General features: G+C 33.5%; 3 protein-coding genes across 3 annotated transcripts in view; 1 reads left to right on the forward strand and 2 right to left on the reverse strand.

The window, feature by feature from the left end:
- LOC134238219 (uncharacterized) overlaps nucleotides 1-21,106 on the reverse strand; it is a 34,546-nt gene extending 13,440 nt beyond the window's left edge. Inside the window, exons 1-3 of the mRNA XM_062720334.1 lie at nucleotides 21,006-21,106; nucleotides 19,475-19,692; nucleotides 14,897-15,063 (exon numbers count right to left, since the gene is read on the reverse strand). Coding sequence (XP_062576318.1) covers nucleotides 14,897-15,063; nucleotides 19,475-19,692; nucleotides 21,006-21,075 — 455 coding nt within the window. The 5' untranslated portion in view covers nucleotides 21,076-21,106. The remainder of the gene's footprint in view (nucleotides 1-14,896; nucleotides 15,064-19,474; nucleotides 19,693-21,005) is intronic.
- LOC134238240 (galaxin-like) lies at nucleotides 861-3,058 on the forward strand. Its single transcript, XM_062720360.1, has 2 exons — nucleotides 861-927; nucleotides 2,242-3,058. The coding sequence occupies exons 1-2, from the start codon at nucleotides 861-863 to the stop codon at nucleotides 2,952-2,954; spliced, it is 780 nt and encodes a 259-aa protein (XP_062576344.1). The 3' UTR covers nucleotides 2,955-3,058.
- LOC134238220 (uncharacterized) lies at nucleotides 7,378-9,068 on the reverse strand. Its single transcript, XM_062720335.1, has 2 exons — nucleotides 8,724-9,068; nucleotides 7,378-8,369 (listed from the first exon to the last, which is right to left on the reverse strand). Exons 1-2 carry the CDS (start codon nucleotides 8,893-8,895, stop codon nucleotides 8,128-8,130), a joined length of 414 nt encoding a protein of 137 aa, XP_062576319.1. The 5' UTR covers nucleotides 8,896-9,068; the 3' UTR covers nucleotides 7,378-8,127.

Below are 21,106 nucleotides of genomic sequence, written 5' to 3' on the forward strand. Positions count from 1 at the left end.
TTTGCAATTTTTATTAGAATTAATAATTTCAATGGAACTGGATGTGCCATTCAAGAAGGTACACAGGTAATAATGTGTCAACTATATGATATGTAACCATAATAAGCCATGCTATTTTATTTCGGGGGGTGGGGGTTGGCTGAGGGGGGAATCATTTTACAAATGTTGCAAACAGTGTGAGACCCCCACCCCCAAACACACACACCCACACCCTCTCTCTCTCTCTCTCTCACACACACACACACACACACACACACACACACACACACACACATCCTCTCTCTCACACCCTTACACGCACACACCGGGAATCGACTTTGATATAGGATTTCCGTAGAGGAAATCCTACTCTTGAGTATTACTTTGTTCGTGTGGGAAATCCTTCTCTGTAGCCAGTTATCAGCGAGGGGATATTTTGTTCTAGATCTCGAGCCAGATTTCCGCGGGGATTTTATATTGGAGAAACCCTTTTCTACAGGACTTGAATTCTCTCCAATCTGTTTCAGGGTTTATCACTGGCTTGATCTGTAAATCATTTCCTGCTTTGTCTAGAAACTGCTCGTATTCTAGTATTTGAAATTTCAGAATGCTTATAAAATAACGGCTCGTATGCCTCTTTAACATAAACTCGAAATGATTTATCTTTTTATTGAAAATATATAATACCGTACACCTGTTGTTGTTCTCATCTTAATGACTATATCATTTTTCGAAAACAAAGATTTGAAATTGGTATTCAGAGTCAGGCAAACTTTTGTGGAAATCTACCTCATCTATTGATTTTTAACAGTATTTAAAGTCCTATATCCATAAGTTAATTGACACTTGCCATTTAAGCTATTTAAAAGAAGAAATTTAACATGATTTTGTATTTTTCAATAGCTTATCTTCTGTGCTTTCAAGTTGCTGATTCATTCTATAAAAGAGGTTTGTTTCTTCTTTTATTTTTTGTAAATAATTTAATTTTATTGTCTATATATAATTGAATATTATAGTATGTTGTTTTATAGTGTGGCTGTGTTTACTCTATAGTGATATGACCATTATTTCTTTGGAAATCAGGCCAGTTAGTGCGCATACAGAATACATAGTAACTCTATTAGCACGCAAGGCTACTTTTACCAGATTTTCTTTTAAAAAATGTTCTTCTGGTGTAAAATGTACAACTCTTATTCTTTTATACACGGAATTGTCGACAGATTTTTGCCCGGTTTTCCCCGATCATAACAAGAATTTCACGGTGGCTGTGACCGGTCGACAAGAAATGCTCACTCCTCTATAGCACCTGATCCCACCTCTGATATTTTAGAGGTCTGTGTTTGCTTTGCTCCTGATTTTTGCTGTTTTAATGAAATTCTGAGAGTCTGTAAACTGCTCGTTATCGCCATATATATCACGATAATGTTTAGTTGTATGCTTTTTTCGGATATATATTTTTGAATATTTTTGATTCAAAATCTTAAATCCTAATGTTAAAGTTAATGCTAATGCTAATGTTAAATCAGATGTTAAAGGGAAAAAATGTTATGATGCTAAAAAAAATAGAGGGGGCCCCGTCACTTGCAGTTGCCTTATCCTTTTTTATTTAGAGGGTAGTGTTATCACGTAGTTATAATTAAGGATATTGGAAATAAATAATTTAGGAAATAAGAAATACTGGATCAATTGATTGTCACATCGCTATTTCAACATATCATGCTAAATGCAATGCTTCGATCTCTCTCTTGTACATGGGAATTTTCCCATCAATAGACCTGCAATTCTGCAGCTTTTTTTAACAAGGGGCCATTTAGTATTTCAGATTTCGAAGTACAGATGCCTCTTTTTACACTGTGAATTTTTAAAAAACTAAATAAACAATATTGTAGCTAGTTTGTTTACCTGTATTCGTTACACTGAATGAAGATGGACAGCTTGCATGACTATGATAACAATGGTCACCAAAAGTCAAAATAAATTTTGTTTTAAAAACATATTAATAAACAGCTCATTTATTTTCCTTATTCGGAGTTTTCCAAAAATTGTTTTGCTTACAACATTAACTACTTAATATGAGGAGTAACTTCTCCATTAATTTACTTCCAAATTTGGATATGTTTTACATAGAAGATTTTTATGAATATTGTGAATATAAGAAAACGCAAATAAAACGTCATGACTATAATAATTCTATACAAATAGACTAACCTATTACTGTTTCTACAACTAGTAGAACTAAACGTCCGTTCAATTTTTAAACAGGTATTTGTGGGAATCGAAGATATGATTATCGGATTCAACGTTGTTGTGGTGGAGTCATAACCTCAAATGCCCAAGGTACTAGTTGTTGTGGAACTAAGGCGTACGATTATCGAAATCAACGATGTTGTGGTGGAGTCATAACCTCAAATGCCCAAGGTACTAGTTGTTGTGGAACTAAGGCGTACGATTATCGAAATCAACGATGTTGTGGTGGAGTCATAACCTCAAATGCCCAAGGTACTAGTTGTTGTGGAACTAAGGCGTACGATTATCGAAATCAACGATGTTGTGGTGGAGTCATAACCTCAAATGCCCAAGGTACTAGTTGTTGTGGAACTAAGGCGTACGATTATCGAAATCAACGATGTTGTGGTGGAGTCATAACCTCAAATGCCCAAGGTACTAGTTGTTGTGGAACTAAGGCGTACGATTATCGAAATCAACGATGTTGTGGTGGAGTCATAACCTCAAATGCCCAAGGTACTAGTTGTTGTGGAACTAAGGCGTACGATTATCGAAATCAACGATGTTGTGGTGGAGTCATAACCTCAAATGCCCAAGGTACTAGTTGTTGTGGAACTAAGGCGTACGATTATCGAAATCAACGATGTTGTGGTGGAGTCATAACCTCAAATGCCCAAGGTACTAGTTGTTGTGGTACTAAGGCGTACGATTATAGATTTCAACGTTGTTGTGGTGGAGTAATTTGTTAGAGAAAGTTACTCTTTCAAGCTAGTTTTTATTCGAACTATAAATTCACTGCATGTATATTGTATTAAAATATTCATAGAAAAGCCTGATCTTAATTTGTGCTATATCATGGAAAATCGAATAAAAAGGATCAGTTTATTTTGATTCAATTTTTTTTTTCAGAAATTATAGTTAACATTTCCAATTTTAGGATAGTGTTTATTAAAAAATATTTTTCTAAACGATTTTTTTAATGAAAATCTTTTGAAATCACTCTCAAATGCTAGATTTTTAGGAAAAAAAATCATTCTAGGGGGGTCTTATTCCTCTACAAGAATTTGCCACACGTATAACTTTGAAAATTTTTACTATTAATGAAAATCAAACGATACATGTTATTGATAACATTTTTCACAATTGAGGAATTTCGTATCATTAGAACATAGATATAAATGATCCACTTAGAAAAAATAAAACAATATGGATACCATGGTAAATTTAAAGTAATTCTAAATACATTGATTCTTCGTTGCTTTCTTCATATTGATTTTAGATAACTGCTTTCTTAATAAAAAAGAAAACTAAACTGGCAATACTCTCTTGAGTTTGACTCTTAAAAAGACATCATTTGGTACATATGCACAAACTGCTTTCATAATATGTACTAGTTTGCATAATATGCTTTTTTGGAGACTCCGGGGCCATATATCTATTTTACATGAGCCTAATTTCGATCTTGGTCTAACTTTTCTTATAACTTTTTAAAAGTTAGATAGAGATAACAAAGTAAGCATGCTTAAGTTTTATGGCCCAGTTGCAAAGTCCAAGGAATATATTGGAAATTTTATTTACCCTGCTTTACAACCTATAGCTGTTTTTGTATTTTAATGAAGATGATTTTTTCAAAAAGCTACTACATCAAAAGAAAACTCAGTATGATGTAGCAGACTTACACTTAAGGGGTCCCGACCCTCTGCTATAAATTTCACTAAGAAAATTTAAAATTTCTAATATTGATTTACATGATCCATTTTTATGTTAGATCATGTTATGATTAAATTTCAACACATAGAACAGAATGAGTAACGATTTATTATCACAATATAAAATAAAAAAAAAATGAGATGTATATGTAAAAAATTACTTATAATTACACCTCATTATAATTATTCTACATAACATATAATCTGATTGGTTCTAGATTATCACGTGACCGGACCATAAAACTTCAATTTTCCCTGTCGTCGACACGCTTTTCATCATATTTCTCCTCTTCGGAAACCTAATGCATTTTCCCGTAAAATAATGTTATCGTTCGTTGATTTGTTTATTTTAAAAATTGTTTCGGTATAATAAACAATTTATAGCAAGAATATTCGGGAAACATGAAGATTTATTCAGCCAAGAAAAATCATATTCCCCGAGGGTCAGCCAAAGCCAAGAAATATCATATTACTTATGTTTCATTATTAGGAAACTGATAAAAAAAATATGAGTAGTATTCATATTTTGTACATGTACTTTGAAAGTTATCTCTCTTATCAGAGGGTGGGTACCCTTTAACAGGGTTAAAAATGTATTTCGTTTTCAAAATTTATCACATTTCTTTCCTTTATATCCTATAGTGGTAGGTCTGTAGACTCCAAAACGAACGCCTATTCAAAACTATACCTGCTGAAAAAGCAGGAAACAACACTGTCTTCGTTTTAAAGGCTCATTATTTAAATTGTATTTTAGAAGAAATTGGATTTAAATCTACAAGTGGTAATCTAAATTATATTCATACTCCCTTTCTAAGGACGAAATTCTTCAAAATCATATGTGAGTTTTGAATATATTTAATATACCAAAGAACCAAAATGAATTTGAACTACCATATATATATTGGATTCCGAAACTTCATAAGAATCCTTTAAAACAAAGGTACATAGCGGGTTCCAGTAAATGTTTAATCAATCCTCTTTCTTTACTCCTCACTAAGATTTCAACAGTAGTGACGAAGAAACTTCAAGAGTACTGTGCAACAAATATCTTTAACAATCGGTGAAAATCAGATGTGGATACTTTTGGACAATTTGAAATCACAAGATTTTACCAAAATCAACAGCTTAGATACTTTCGACTTTATACACAACCATTCCCCGCGATAAACTAAAGTCCAGGCTTTTTGATATCGTTGACTGCTGCTTTTTCATTGAAAAATGGAACTCGTAATTTTACTTACCTTGTCATTAGTCAGTTGCAAAATAATTTTTTTATAAAGATTCTGATTGTACAAACAAGTACTCTAAAGTTGACATCAAAAAGATACATGAGTTTCTGAGTGGCAATATCTATGTGAATTTTGGAGACCTGGTCTTCCATTAATTTATTGAAATCCCATGGGTACCAATTGCGCTCTGTTATTAGCAGACCTTTTTTTTATATTCCTATGAAGCAGTATTTGTGAACATTCTTATGCGTGAAAAGAGAAAAAAAACACTTGCTGTGGCCTTCAACTCGACATTTAGATATATCGACAATGTATTGTCAATTAACAATGGTAATTTCCATTTTTATGTCGATACGATATATCCTGGTGAGCTTGAGATAAAAGATACCACAGAGTCTGACACGTCTGTTTCATATTTGGATATTTTACTTGAAAAAGACGTTCATGGTAATTTAACATCCAAGCTCTATGATAAAAGTGATGGCCTTTACCTTTCTATCGTCAATTTCCCTCACTTATGCAGCAATATACCTTCACCACCTGCATACGAAGTTTATATATCTCTGTTGATTCGATACGCAAGAGCATGGTTTACGTATGAATAATTTCTAAAACGATGTAATTTATTGGACAAAAATTTAATGAAACAAGAACATTAACAGTCTCGTTTAAAGTCGTCATCATTTCATAAGCTCTATGATTGATACAATGACCTTGTCAGCAGATACAATTTATCATTGAGGCATATGCTAATTGTTAGTCCATTTTTAAACATTGAATTGACGACGGATTTTTTCATTTCCTGATAATGACAAGGAGCACACGGCTATTGTGACCGGTCGACAGGAGATGGTCACTCCTACATTACACCTGATCTCACTTCTGATTTTTTGGAGGTCAGTATTTGCTCCGCTCCTATTTTTTTTTTTTTTTTTTTACTGTTTTGTGGACTTTTGTTCTTGAGTATTGTTCGTTTTCTCCATATGTTTCGTACAATCATTCCCATGTTAAATTAAAGTCCAGGCTCTGTGACGTCATTGACGGCTGCATTTTCAATAGAAATCGAACCTGTAAATTAACTTACCTTGTCATTGGACCATAGCAAGGTTATTTTGCTAAAATACATTCTGTATACCAAATCTGAAATGATATTAGAAGAGATGCTGATAAACTCTCCAACAATTTATTGGGTTTTCTATGAATATTTTTTGGCCTCATAAGTAATAGCCATTCTCTGTAACCACTTAAACTTCTTTGCCACGTATAGTCACCGATTTTGAGGAAATTTCCCCTATTTTTGTACTTTACACAAAAATACATATTTCAGATGAAATTTGATTTCTATGGGTCTTGGCTGCCATGGTTACAGTCAGAAAATTTTGAAAAACTGAGATGTGCAGCTACTTTAAATCCTTATGTAGCTTAAATTAGAACTAGGAAAAACAAACAAATCCTTTTCCCCAAAACACGACACCTTGTTGCCACTTAAGCTAAAGAGAAACTGTAGAATATATCTCTAAGTAGTTGGTAACTATGGGTACAACACATTTTAACATCAGTCCTCTGTAAGGACCAATTCTTACTGTAGTGCTGTGGTACACACCATGAACGATATTAATGATTTTTTTTTTCAAATGTGTAATGTCTACACATAATCAACATTCAAAATCAAGGTTACTACCTTGGTTGCTATGGTAACGGGCTAACATAGATTTTTGATCCATGTACTCCCATTTTGAGCAACAAAATACGATATAATTAATTTTACGTGATTTAATCTTTAATCATCTTTATTATTCTAAGATGAATAACACATTATATGAATAGCACAAATTAAGCAGTATATTACATAAATAAAAACAAATACATGTACTATTCTACATGTCACCGTAAATTCTTCAATTGTTGGCTCCAAGATGACCAAATTCTGTTAACTTTTTTGAAAAGTAGAATGTGGATTTATATTTAGTTTTCAGTGTTTTTAACTACGAAAACTGGCATTTTGCCTTATAATATATTGTTCAAAATCTTATTTATTCACCTTATTATTTAAGAAACGACCCCCCCCCCCTCACCCCAATGTACGGGGGAAAACGTTATGCCCGTGTATTTTTTTGCTCTTTTTCTCCTAATTTTTCTGTTTCTCTCTTCTCCTCCTTTCTTTTCTTTTCTCTTTTCTTCTCTATAAAAACAACTTTCACAGATGTTTAAATGTGTATATAAATTTGTGTGTGTTTTTATGTAGGTATGAAATCTGTACAAGGCAATTATGATATATATACTTATTTGATATAAATTTAAAAGTTGAAATACACAATATAAAAAATTCTTTCCCAAACATTTCTCTCTAATAAAATAAGGCAAATCAAAAGAATAATAAATACTAGTAATTAAAAAGAATAATTATTGAGATAAAACAAAATTAATAGTCTTACTTGCCCCTTTTGAAATTTCAAAGATTCTTGAAGCAATAGATCAAGTTTGATGAAGATCTTTTTCTATTTTCACCTGTGATGCTACCTTTTGATTGCACTGTGTGCAAGTAAGGGCCTCGAAAGACTGACCACAGAAAGAATGTGATCACAGGGAATTTATTTTACGGAGTTTCAAACGAAAATACAAGTTGATGTGATAGACCTAGAAAAAAATCAAGATGGCGCCGATGTTTATATCTTGTGTATTATTAGATATTGGATAAATTTTATACAAGACAAATAAGTAACTTCAGGTGCCTCTGAAGATAAGGGTACAGTAAGTATGGTAACTGACGATAGAAAAGTTTAAGTCATCAAGTTTATCATATTTTTGTTGTTGTTAGTGTACCATTAATGTCTTTTCTAGCTTAATTCCAAATATGATATAGATGTGTCAAACCCTGTGGTATCCTGATATAATTTCAAAGAACTGACAGTGACAAATGTTAGGAAGTACATTGAACAAATATGAAGCCAGAAATCATGTTTAAAAGGAGTTATACATAAATTCTAATTTAATAAGAGGGTTACATAGAAGACACACATCACAACCATCGGTCCGAATTGTGTACTCATGGCGCTGTTTACAGGGCATGATGGTTCTTCCTCTTCATCAGCCATATACTTCCAATTTCCACATCTTGGAAAACGGTTCGGTGGTTTTGGCATCTGATTTACTTCTCCGACTTGTAGAAAAATACCCATTCCTATCTCTGCATGGAAATCAATATGGCAATGAAAGAACCAAAAACCTAAAAAGATATAAAATATCATGTTTTGCGAAGATTTTAATTCGTTTTCTGTATTTTTTCAACAAAAGTGAAAACATTTGCTTATATAGTTATTATTGTAGATGGTTTACATTATACGTGTTATATGAAGCTTAATAATATAATGTAAGCTGTAGTTCTAGTACTCTGTTGATGGAACATTTTCGAATTATCAATTTGCTCTATGGGTCCAACCCTTGATCGGTAGTGTGTATTCGTTTCTCATTTTCTGATATTTCTGATATTTTCTTAACTGAAAATAAACGTATGTACTAAACGTTTAATATATATTTCGAATTTCTTACTCTGATTATTGATGTAGCTATATTAACTAACCTGGATTTGTGGCGTGTATGCGGAGAATTGTATATCCACCATCTGGGACAGTTACCGAGTCTTTTATAACCGACATATTCAGATTCCTGGATATGCTTCCAGCGGCATCCAAGTCTTTAACCTCCTGGAGGGTTGTAGATCGATTGATCTGTGTATAGTGACAGGAAAACATTAATCTTTTTTTTTAATTGATATCCAAGCATTAATTACTTTTGCAATATTTCGAAATTGACCTCTTGATTAATGAATCTTTTATCTTACAAGGCTGGCATAAACATAAATGACATGATTGTAATCATATTTAATGTTGAGAACACATTATGCTTTCAGCGTGACCTTCTTTGATACTTTCGGTTTGCTGGCAGAGCAAAGCAGCACACTAAGGGGGTGACTTTCCCCGGTGCCTGTCTTTGGTCTGTCTGTTTGTCTGTCTGTCTGTCTATCTGTCTGTCTGATCGTCTGTTACACCCTGTATCTTTAGGACTAAAAGAGGCCTGCATGTGATTTTCTGACACATTGGTATTTTAGCTTTTGAAGTATCATGGTAATCGACTTTGTGACCCCTAAGCTTCATTTTTAAGTAACATTTCAAAAATGAGTTTTTCTGCCAATATACAGCATATTCTTAGATTTCAGAGATAGGAATATACCATTTAGTATGAAATATTGTTGAAAATATCAGTGTAATATGTACTTGACATTGACATATAACCTTCTTTGTAAAGAATTTAAAGACTGCTAATTTAACATGATATTTAGAAAGGCAGGGTTCCTACTGGCATTTACATTACATGCTTATGAAGAAGACATAAACACAACCCCTGCAAATTGCAGACCACTCTGTAACTGTAGCCATGGAGATGCATGGGGTGATTGGCGTCAAAAGTTTTACCCTCGTCCACTATAACCAACTCTACCACATCTCCCAGATCAACCTTTTTAATGTGAACACACTCACAAAATTCAGACGAGCAGTTACGGTCAACATTCATAGAATCACACAGCATTTCCTGTTAAGAATTCTAGCAAAGTCGAAATCTGCTTTTATAACTTGTTTATTTGCAATTTCGTGATACTTCTAAGTTTAAATTCCAGTACTTTATTCAAACATTTGCAAAACTTAAATGTACTTTACCTCAGGAATATCTTTATACTGTGTGAGGGGTGGTGCTGGGGGAAGCATTGTCGATATGTGGTTTATCTGTGGTAAATATAGGTGTTTGGATCTCTCCACTGCAGAAATAGGATACAGTACGGGATCGTGGAAATGGTAGTTGTCAATCTTGTTAAAGTCCATGGACATGTACACAGTTTTATCCGGAGTTCTAGACAGAGCCTCGTCATTTTCATGAAGTGACATCAGTTTGGTGACTGGAATCAGATCCTCAGTTTCTGCTTTGTTCCAGGGATTTAGTTTCTATTGAATTTGTCAATAATTTCAATTTGATAAAAGTGTTATCATATCATCCATAAATAAGGTACAGGTTATTGTTTTGATTTATTTTCAGCAAACATCATCCTTTCCTCATGATAGGTATTGTTCGTATTTGGAAGTAAAAACTGGTAGCAAGTATTTTAGTGAATATTAAAGAATTTTTATGCAATCTTTCAAGTAATATGTTATACTGTCGGATCAGGTGCCAAGGAGGACAATGCATCTGCTGTTGAGCAGTCACATCTGCCGTGAACCCCTTGAATTGATCAAAGATATATCGCGTGGTCAAATCTAGTATACAAAAGGGACAAACATTTAGTGTAAAACCATTTAACAAAATACGATCCAAGGTTATATTTGCTAACAATTTTATTACAAAGACCAAAGATCTTAAGGAATGCTAACGTAAAATGAGGTGAAACCCCTGTAACATCAACTTATCTGTTTGTAGCAATCTTGCTTTAGAAATTGATGGTACTAAGGGCAAGCTTTTGACTTCCGAATTTGTTGAGACATTATACATTAAGCAGGTGACAGTGGAATATTTCTACATTAAAATAAAAAAGTTGACAATGAAAAAGCTATAAAAGGCATCTCGTTTGTCATACATTTAGTTACTGTATTAGTTGATCCTTACTGTATTTAGACAGAAAAACATCCAAATTTGTATCATTGATTTTTTTTCTTTAATATACCTTTCCTATCCGATGCCCGGCGTCATATTCCGTTAATAACTCTAGAATTCTTTCTGCAGCTCCATGATAATGTAGAATGGCCTCTTGGTGTGCTTTTTTCACTGCGCAGTCCGCTTCACCGCGTGCACGAATCCAGTAGTTGTCAACAGACTGAGTTGCATGGAGAACAACATCATATCGTTCACCAGCAAACATGTTGAGTGATTCAACCGTGATTGGCTGCACGGGGAAACCGTCTGTAGCTATGACAACGAGGTTGTGGTTGTCTACAGAGAACTGAATTGGACAATTCATTAGCCCGTTACTGATCAGACGGATTCTGTAACGTTTGCCTTGCTCCACTTTCAAAGTCTCACGAGGTGTGTATATAGTGGAATTATATGGATTTCTAAATTCCAAGAATGTTCCTTTACCTGAAAAAAAGGATCATATATATATATATATATATATATATATATATATATATATATATATATATATATATATATATATATATATATATATAGCATTTTCGTATGGTGGTGATGGTACTGAAATGTTTGTGGATTATGTGGGTCACCCTTGCCAATATATTTTCATTTCAAAGTGTCATAAAAAATTCCTTTTTATAAGCAAAAGTTTACTGAATAGTTTCTCAGATTTAAATTCCGAGTGTGTAAATTCTGTAATGCTATTTTGTCGCAATATTTGGATTGTCTTTGTGTATCATAACTTCATAAAAGAACCCTAAGTCAAAATGACAAATTGTAGTTCCTACATAGTGTAAATCAATTGCGCATGCGTAAAAAGTATGACAACCGTATTCATTTCACTGTGTATTATGATATATACATGTACAGATTTAAATGTGATCGTACCATTAATGAGCATGGAAGCGGGTTTATTGTCACCTCCTGCGTGATGGTGATTGGCAAATCGATTGATTGCTAGTTCCACCAGCCAATCGTTTATGATTATTGTGTGTTCTGGTAAATCGTGGTCGTAGAGTCCAAAATGAGGCTCGTTGTCATCCGATTGACGTATCACAAGAGCTCCAAAGACGCCATCCATTCTCTGAAGTCCGGAATGGGAATGCCAAAAGTAGGTTCCTGGGTGGTCAGGTTTGAACCTTCAAACAGTACAAAGTTTTCATTTATCTCACCGAAATTTGAAAAATAGTATGAATTCCGTTTAAATTACGCCCGACAATGGACCAGATATGTAAGAATGGATTAAAAGTATCAGATCTATGTTGAAATCGCGTATTAAAAGATTGAGGGGTAATATGAAAACCATCTATCCTACTGTACTCAATAATCCAAAAGTGAAAAAAGAACTAGATAGATTACATGATCAGTACGTACGCACTGGTCCCTGCTGACAAAGCAGGTACATGTAACAACATTGTCTTCGTTTTTAAGGTTCATTATACAAATTGTATCTTAGAAGAACTTGTATTTAATTCTACAAGCGGTAATCCAACTTATACTCATAGTTCCCTTTCTAAGGAAGATCTTCTTCATTCCAAAACGTCATTAGAACATATTGCCGGTTTCAGTCAATGTACTATCAAGCCTCTTTCTCTACTCCTCATTAAGATATTAACAGTATACTGTGAAGGAGAAACTTCAAGAGTACTGTACAACAAAATATTCAACAAGTGCTGTGAATCAAATGCAGATACTCAAAAATTCCAAAGAACTTTTGGACAATTTAAAATCACAAGATTTTACCAAAATCAACAGCTTAAAAGCTTACGCCTTTTCAACTTCAGACACAACCATTCCTCACGATAAATTTAAGTCCTGGCTTTTTGATATCATTGACAGCTGCTTTTTCAATACAAATGGAACTCGTAAATTTACTTACCTGGTCACTGGTCATTTGCAAAATTATTTGGTTAAAACACATTCTGATTCCACACAAGTACTCTGAACTTTACATCAAAAAGAAGCTTGAGTTTCTGATAAACAATGTGATTTTTGGCGACAAGGTCTTCCAACAATGTATTTGAATCCCCATGGATACCAATTGCGGTCCGTTATTAGCAGACCTATTTTGGTATTCATATGAAGCAGAATTTGTGCAAAATTGCTTCGTGAAAGAAGAAAACACCTGCTGTGGCCTTCGACTCGACATTTAGATATATCGACGACGTGCTGTCAATTAACAATGGCAATATCCATTACTATGTCGATACGATATATCCTGGGGAGTTTGAGATAAAAGATAACCCAGAGTCTTACACATCTGTTTCATACTTGGATATTTTACTTGAAAAAGACATTAATGATAATCTAACAACCAACGTCTATGATAAACGTGATGACTTTAACTTTTCCATCGTCAACTTCCCTTACTTATGCAGCAATAGACCTTCATGACCCCCATACGGAGTTCATATCTCTCAGTTGATCAATTCGATACGCAAGAGCATGTTCTAAGTATAAACAATTTCTAAAACGAGGTTAATTTTTGACAAACAAGTTTATGAAACAAAAATATCAGCAATCTCGTTTAAAGTCATCATTTTGTAAGTTCTATGTTCGAAACAATGACCTTGTCAGCAAATACAATTTATCAATGAGTCAAATGCTGAAAGACGTTTTTCCTACTTATTGTTAGTCCATTATTTATACACTGAATTGACGACAAATTTTTCCGTTATTTCCCGATCTTTACAAGGAGCACATAACGGGTGTGACCGGTCGGCAGGGGATCCTCACTCCTCAGTGGCACCTGATCCCACCTCTGATGTTTTGGAGGTCCGTGTTTGCTCTGCTCTTTTTTTTGTATTGTTTTATGGACTTTTGATCTTGATACTGTTTGTTATCTCCATATGTTTCATTTGAATTACTAATACTGTAAACCAAGTTTTGTTCGCGTGCGAGAAAGAACTATATGCGGTATATTGCATATATTTGCCCCCACAAAAGTAAAATTTTGAAAACTTCCTGAAATGTGCTGAATGGAATAAATTGTATGAGAAATACAAATTAACAAAAAATATTATAGTGTCAAAGCAGTGTATTTACAATTTTTGTTTTTATGACGTCACAAACTAGTCCCATTTTATATCCTTTTTCAGAAAGAGGTCAAAATGGACAAAATTTCAACAATTTTAGTTTACAATTTATAGAGCGCAAGTTTGTTCAGGAACAATATTGACAAATTTCATTGATATTATCATTCTACACATTATATCAAAATATTGATCCTGAACACACATGCGCTCGGTAACTTTTACTCAAAATATCGACGAAATATGTACATTTTTCTGTAAAATTCATAAATAACTGAAATTTACGTCATGTTTGTGACGTCATTGCGTACATATGGCGTCATTACTTATGAAAATATTCAGTGCTTTGAAGTCAGCATATACTCCCCTGTTTAAGAGCTTAATTAAATATATCTCCATCAAAGTTTGATTTGGGGGGCAAATATTGGTTATTACCGAATAAAGTTCTTTTCGCTAGGTTCGCGAGAGCCTCGTCATCGCGAATATTTCCGGTCCTTAAATTCCCTGTTTCTTTTAACAAAAGATCCAAGAAAGGTTTGATCGCGAAATAATTTAAACCTGGTAAATCGCAAAATAATGTCGTCGCAAATTAAAGTTGGTTTACAGTTATGAATTTTGGAAAATCATACCAAATAAATTTGGCGCGCTGCATTAAGTTATTTTTCGCACCAAGTGATACGCCAAAAATTAACTTGCCAACATTTCTATTATGTCTGTATAGTTGTTAAAGAGAGTCTTGAAAATTAAATTTATAAAAATTTTACAAAGTATAAAATTTCAATGGCCAACTCCTGATATATAAAGAAAAATCGCCAGATATTTCCGACAACAAAATTACGAAAAATGTATGCGATATTTTCGCTGAACTGCCTTTGTCTACCTGTCTATCGGCTGTCAGTTTATAATTTACTTTGTTGCATATTTCTCTGTCCTCAAATTATCTCGAACCATTTATGAACGAACTTTTAAAAATCAGATACTTCCTCAGAAACATTTAGATACAAATAAATTTTAAAAATTAAAATAATCATTTTATTCTAACTTGTATTGAAATGACGAGTGTGCTGGGATGGCGCACTGAGTAACCATGGACACTCCATCCATGTGTGGTGTATGAAGCTGATGGAGTCCATGCCAGTGAATAGAGAGTCCATCAGAACCTTCCAGTTTGTTGTATACATTAACTACTATTGTGTCTCCTTCACATACCTAAAAAGATATCAACAATAATTAAATAATCATACGTCAACATTCAATCAAAAGATTATATTTAAGAATTCAGTTGTTTCTTTTTTTTCTTTCAATATTTAAAATCGTATGGTGCATATCGACCAATGACGACCATTCCTTTTTTAAACCATTGCACCGGTCACGGTAGCCTAGTGGTATGGTGTTCGCTTCGTAACTGTGGGGTCAAGAATAGATACCCTTTCGCAGAGTCAAAACTAAGTCATAAAGTTCCTTCGACAAGGGCAAAGGCACTAGAATTAAAGGTCAATGGTCTTTCACATGAGACTTTAAAAACTGAGGTTCTTTGTCACGGTGGGCGTTAGGAAATTTAGAGAACTCTGTGAGCACAATGGCCCTGAGTGGCGAGCATAGATGTAAAAGCCCTCAACGGTATATTGTGAATCCCGATCTTTTCAATGGATTCAGAATTTCATAAATATAATTGATTTTGTTGAAGAATACGCTATGCTATGGGAAAAGCATGGAGATGAAGACCTTGACACTTTGTCAAAATGGATTAAATACTAGTATATTATGAAGGCCTACTATCCTTCTGTGTTCATTAAATCAGAATTGAAAAAAAAAGAGAATTAGATAGATAACAGTATGTGCTAGTCCCTGTTGACAAAGCAGGTAACACCATTGCATTTGTTTGTAAGGCTCGTTATAAATAATGTATTTTAGATGAAAAGGGGTTTAATTTACTAGTTGTCATCCAACTTATATCCATAGCTCCTTTTCTAAGAAGGAAATTCTTCAAAATTATATGTCAGCTTTGAATATTTATTCTATCATTCCAAACAACCAGAATAAATTTGAGTTACCATATCTAAATTGGATTCCAAAACTTCATAAAAATCCTTAAAGACACAATAAATGTTTAATCAAGCCTCTTTCTTTACTCCTCGCTGAAATTCCAACAGTATTGAAGGAGAAACTTAAGGAGCACTGTGCAACAAAAAATTCAAGAAGTGGTGTACGTAAATCAGATGTGGATATATGAAATTCCAAGGAATGTTTGGAAAATTTGAAATCACAAACTTTTACCAAAATCAACAGCATAAATACTTCCGACTTTTCAACTTTTTGTACAACCATTCCTCACGATAAATTAAAAGTCCACGCTTTTTGATATCATTAACAGCAACTTTTTTCAATGAAAATGAAACTCGTAAATATAGTAACAGTACCATTGGTCATTTGCAAAATTATTTTGTAAAAAAACATTCTGATTGTACATACAAGTACTCTGAAGGTGATATTAAAAATGCTTGAGTTTCGGATTAACATATCTATGTGGTTTTTGGAGACCAGGTTTTCCAAAAATCTATTGGAATTACGATGAGTTAATTAGACCCGTTATTAGCAGACCTTTTTTATATTCATATGAAGAAGAATTTGTTTGAAAAATCTTCTTCGTAAAAAAAGAAAAAACTAGCTGTGGCCTTCATCTCGACATTTAAATATATAGACGACGTGCTGTCAATTAACAATGGTTCCATACGATATATCCCAGTGAGATTGAAATAAAAGATACCACATTATACAATTATCGAGGGTGACAACCCTACTCAGACCTGATAATTGGTGATGTCTCCCTTCTAAACAGTCCATAATAGTTTTATTATCCTGAAGAATAAACAATTATCAATTAGATAGAGTAGAAAATAGTAATCAAACCTCTTGTTTTCTTCTACTCTGCTCCGATTCCATACTTTCAAAACATGTCAACAGGCAACTTTGACGTCATCGTTGGAATTTATTGTTCACCGATCCCGCATATTTAGCAACTGTACTTATAATTAGGAGTTATCTCGCTAAATCACTATAGTTTCATTCAAAGGGCGACAACACAGTTGTAACCCTGCATGCCTGTTTACGCTATTTCATTGTCATCTGAAGGGAAATAACAGTTGTCACCCTGCGCGTGAGGGAGACATCACGAGTTGTCTCCCTGCACTTGACCTGCTCTAAACCAATCAGATTGACTGTCTAATTCTGAAGGATAATATATAAATATTGCATGTAGTTGAGTGTAACATTGAAAATTTTCACCCCAAGAAAACCATTGTCAACCGAGGCGCAGCCCGAGGTTGACAATGGTTTTGAGAAGGGAAAATGTGAAAATTTTCAATGTTACACTCAACTACATGCAATATTTATTATATTATACTGAATGTTTTATACAAATACATATTAGAGTGAACCGTTTGCGCATAAATTCCGCGCAGTCGCTAATTTTTTGGAATAACACCCGTCGTCAAGCAAAGTTGACTGTTGCTACGCAGGAGGGCGTGGCTTCATTATTCAGAAGTAAGTAGTGTTTTTTATCAAATGTTTCTCGACGAATCAGATTCAAGTAATTTACATGAAAGTATAATATTAATATCTGATACATCTGTTTAATATTTAGATATTTTACTTGAAAAGACGTCAATTGTTATCTAACTACCGAGCTTTATGATAAACGTGATGACCTTTACTTTTCAATTGTCAAGTTCCTTAGTTAAGCTGCAATACACCTTCATCACCTGTATACGGGGTTCATATCTCTCATTTGATTCGATACACAAGAGCATGCTCTACATATGAACAATTTCTAAAACGATGTAAATTATAAACAAATTGCTGAAACAAGAATGTCAGCAGTCTCCTTTAAAGTCATCATTTTGTAATTTCTATGGTCGATACAATGATGTCAACAATTCAATTTATCATTAAGTCAAATGCTGACTGGCGTTTTTCATACTTATTCTACTTGTTAGGCCATTATATTCACACTGAAATAACGACGGATTTTCCCGATATTTCCAGATCATGACAAGGAGCACACGGCGAGTGTGACCTGTCGATAGGGGATGCTCACTCCTCCATGGAACCTGATCTCACTTCTGATTTTTTTTCGGACATCCGTGTTTGCTCTGCTCCAATTTTTTATTGTTAAATTGACTTTGAGCTTGAATGCTGTTCGTTTTCTCCATATATTTCCATCTATTTGAGTGGAACATTGTAAAATTTGACGCAAAACAACAAACAGTTAATCAATCAACCAATTGCTGGATCCAAATTTATATTATTCTAATCAAAACCTATAAGCCGCAGTCTATTTTTTATTTTTTAATTCTGTCATACACAGCTGCACAATACCAAAATATACACCAATTCTGATTTCCATACTGGATTAATTGACGAAACCTATAATAAAGATTTTGCTATAAAAACTTTTGAACTGCGTGTGACAATTTTATATCGGAAAAGTTTGCAGTTAATGTCTTTCTTTAGTTATAAATCTAACTATATTTGTATGTAATAGATGAGTGGCCTTAATCGACACCTTTCTTTCGAGTTCAAATGTATATAAGTACATTATATCAAATCAACGAATAAAAATGAATACTTTGTATTGACAAAACTACATCGATATATCTATCCGTCAAATTGAAGGCCACTGCTTATATTCTATTCATATGAATACGAAATAACGGGGCACCATTACTACTCCTGGGTGATCCAGGAAAAGAGATATCGTCAATCAGAAACTCAAGCACTATCCGAATATACTTCGTAGCAACAAATCAGAATGACTTTTATTAAATTTATTTTGAAGATGACCAATGACAATGCATATCAATTTATATATCATATACCTAGTGGTGTATCAGCCCTGATACAGGCGTTTTGGACTACGCGCGACAGCGCCTCTTATATAATCTCGGATGGTCTCGGCCCGCGCCCTCTGGGCTTGGGCCGATACCAACCGCTCGGGCTGATACCAGGGCCGAGATCAAAACAGCAGTGTGATATTCTATATATGTTACACTTTATATGTTACATTTTTGTTGAATTTAATACAGCATAACTAGAATTTTTAGCGAGGATTTAATTTTGGCATTATTAGCGAGGGTGCCAAGATCGATAAAATTGAATATCGCTAAAAATTAATTGCGTTTTATTTGTAATAGCATCTTTAATGTGCATTTTAAAATCGCTAAAATAACATCTCGCTAAAAATAAATTACCAGTTTTTAAGGACAAATCGCTAAATTTGAGTCTCGCTAACATTTCCACTTATACGGTAATTAAGTGGTTGATACGAAGCACCAGTACTCAACCCTTTGCATAGATCGCTGGTAAGTAGTAACATAGCAAATGCTAGACTGCATCTATTTATTCATTAGACTGAGAGAGTAAACATTTTAATAAGAAATATCTGATAGCAAAAATAAATAAATGGGCCTCCTTAATTACAAGCTACGTAATGGCTTATAGAGTGTGTTCATTTTGATATAAAATATTCCTTTTCTTTGACACTGGACAGAAGACCTATTTTTAAGCTAATCTGAATAAGTTAAGCATAGTGATATTTTAAATCAGGACCACTGAGACTTACATGGATCCCGGGGCCAGGCACCATTCTATTGACTGTGATTATTCCCCTTTTTGTCCCGTCCGCCGCCACGCAGTGTGGACGTGAACAATCCGTGACGTTGTATGGACAGTTGAAGCATGCTTTGGATAATGTGTGATAGTACTCCACGGTGAAGTTGTACTCACACGTCATCGAAATATGGCTGTCACATTTCCTGATGCACGGGTGATTCCTGTAATCTACAGAGAAAATAAAAATGCATTTAATGTCATTTTTAAATTTTAAAAGCAACACAAGCCTCTAAACTATATATTAGACGTTTGATATTAGTAAGGAATTTTTTTCGTATCCTTAGCTTTTTTCACATACATGTAGTCCTTAATTTGAAACTCAGATTAATTAATTTGAATCAACTTTATATGCAGTGCATCGCTTTGATTTGTGAACAACTTTCCTTATTTCTTTATTTATTGTCTTTTGAAATGGAAATATATGTTCACGTAGTTTTCCGATCAAGAATGAAAGGAAATGGAATGCATTTACTTCTAAAGTCTTTTTGTATTTATGAATTGAGCTACTTGAGAAAAATGCATGTCAAGAAAATGTTATGTTAATTTTGATACAGTCAACCGGTTAATAATTCTAAATGTATATATATTTTGTTTATATATTTGACTTTCATGTATATGTAACACAATTTGCTTTGACATCACAGGTTTCAAATGTCTTTCTTTTTATTTTACTATTTTTTCAGAATGGGTAAAACCTTTGCTGACAAAATCAAATTTTCTGAAAAGCTATCATAAGAGTGTGTGAGAGGGAGGGTGTGTGTGTGTGTGTAAAGGGGAGGGGGTATCAAATAAATTTCTCAGTCTCACGATTCATATCATTTTAAGCTTTATCAAATTCATCCATAGGTTTTGTAAACTTTACATGAAGAAAATATTCTCCGAATGTCTTAAATTTGCATTTCAATGACAACAAATATTTACATAATTCACCTTGAATATTTAATTCATCACAATTGATAAAATAAGTGCGGAAAAGGTAAAAATCACAGTGGCCAATCTCATAAATTCATTAATTAGTACAAGTCACACACAGGGAAAAAAGCGCCCCCCCCTGAAAAACACAGATAAAACGCCTGTTTTCAAAACGTACAAATGAAAACCAATATCACTTTTATGCGAAGACTGAGATATTGAGAAAACTTGAGGATATTTGTCGGACGTGTGGTTGTTTTGTTGAAAATTCTTATGTGGTGACATTTTTTAATATTTGATAAAATTCTTTCTTTGGCAAAACATGACAGAAGCATGTAGACTTAAATTAAATTAAATTAATCAGAAATTAATTGCGTGATCATATACGAAAAATAACTCAAAAATTAACACTCTGATAAAGCATTTTTATAATGACAAGTGAATTGATATAAAAAAAAAAAACAATTTACATTATGTCTGTAGTTCTTAAACAGCGTTTGTTTTCAGATAAATATTCAATTCTGTGAAGAAGGAATTCATTTCTTAAGATTTGATAAATATTAACATACCTTCAAATTGGTGATTACATGCCACATGCAATATATAAAAACTTAAAAGACATACGCATTTTTCCAACATAATGACACGGTTAATTTGTGGTACAGATTTT

This window comes from Saccostrea cucullata, unplaced genomic scaffold, assembly GCF_032062105.1.
Source record: "Saccostrea cucullata isolate Sc308-1 unplaced genomic scaffold, CSIRO_AGI_Scuc_v1 ctg570, whole genome shotgun sequence".
In the NCBI taxonomy this organism is placed as follows: Eukaryota; Metazoa; Mollusca; class Bivalvia; order Ostreida; family Ostreidae; genus Saccostrea; species Saccostrea cuccullata.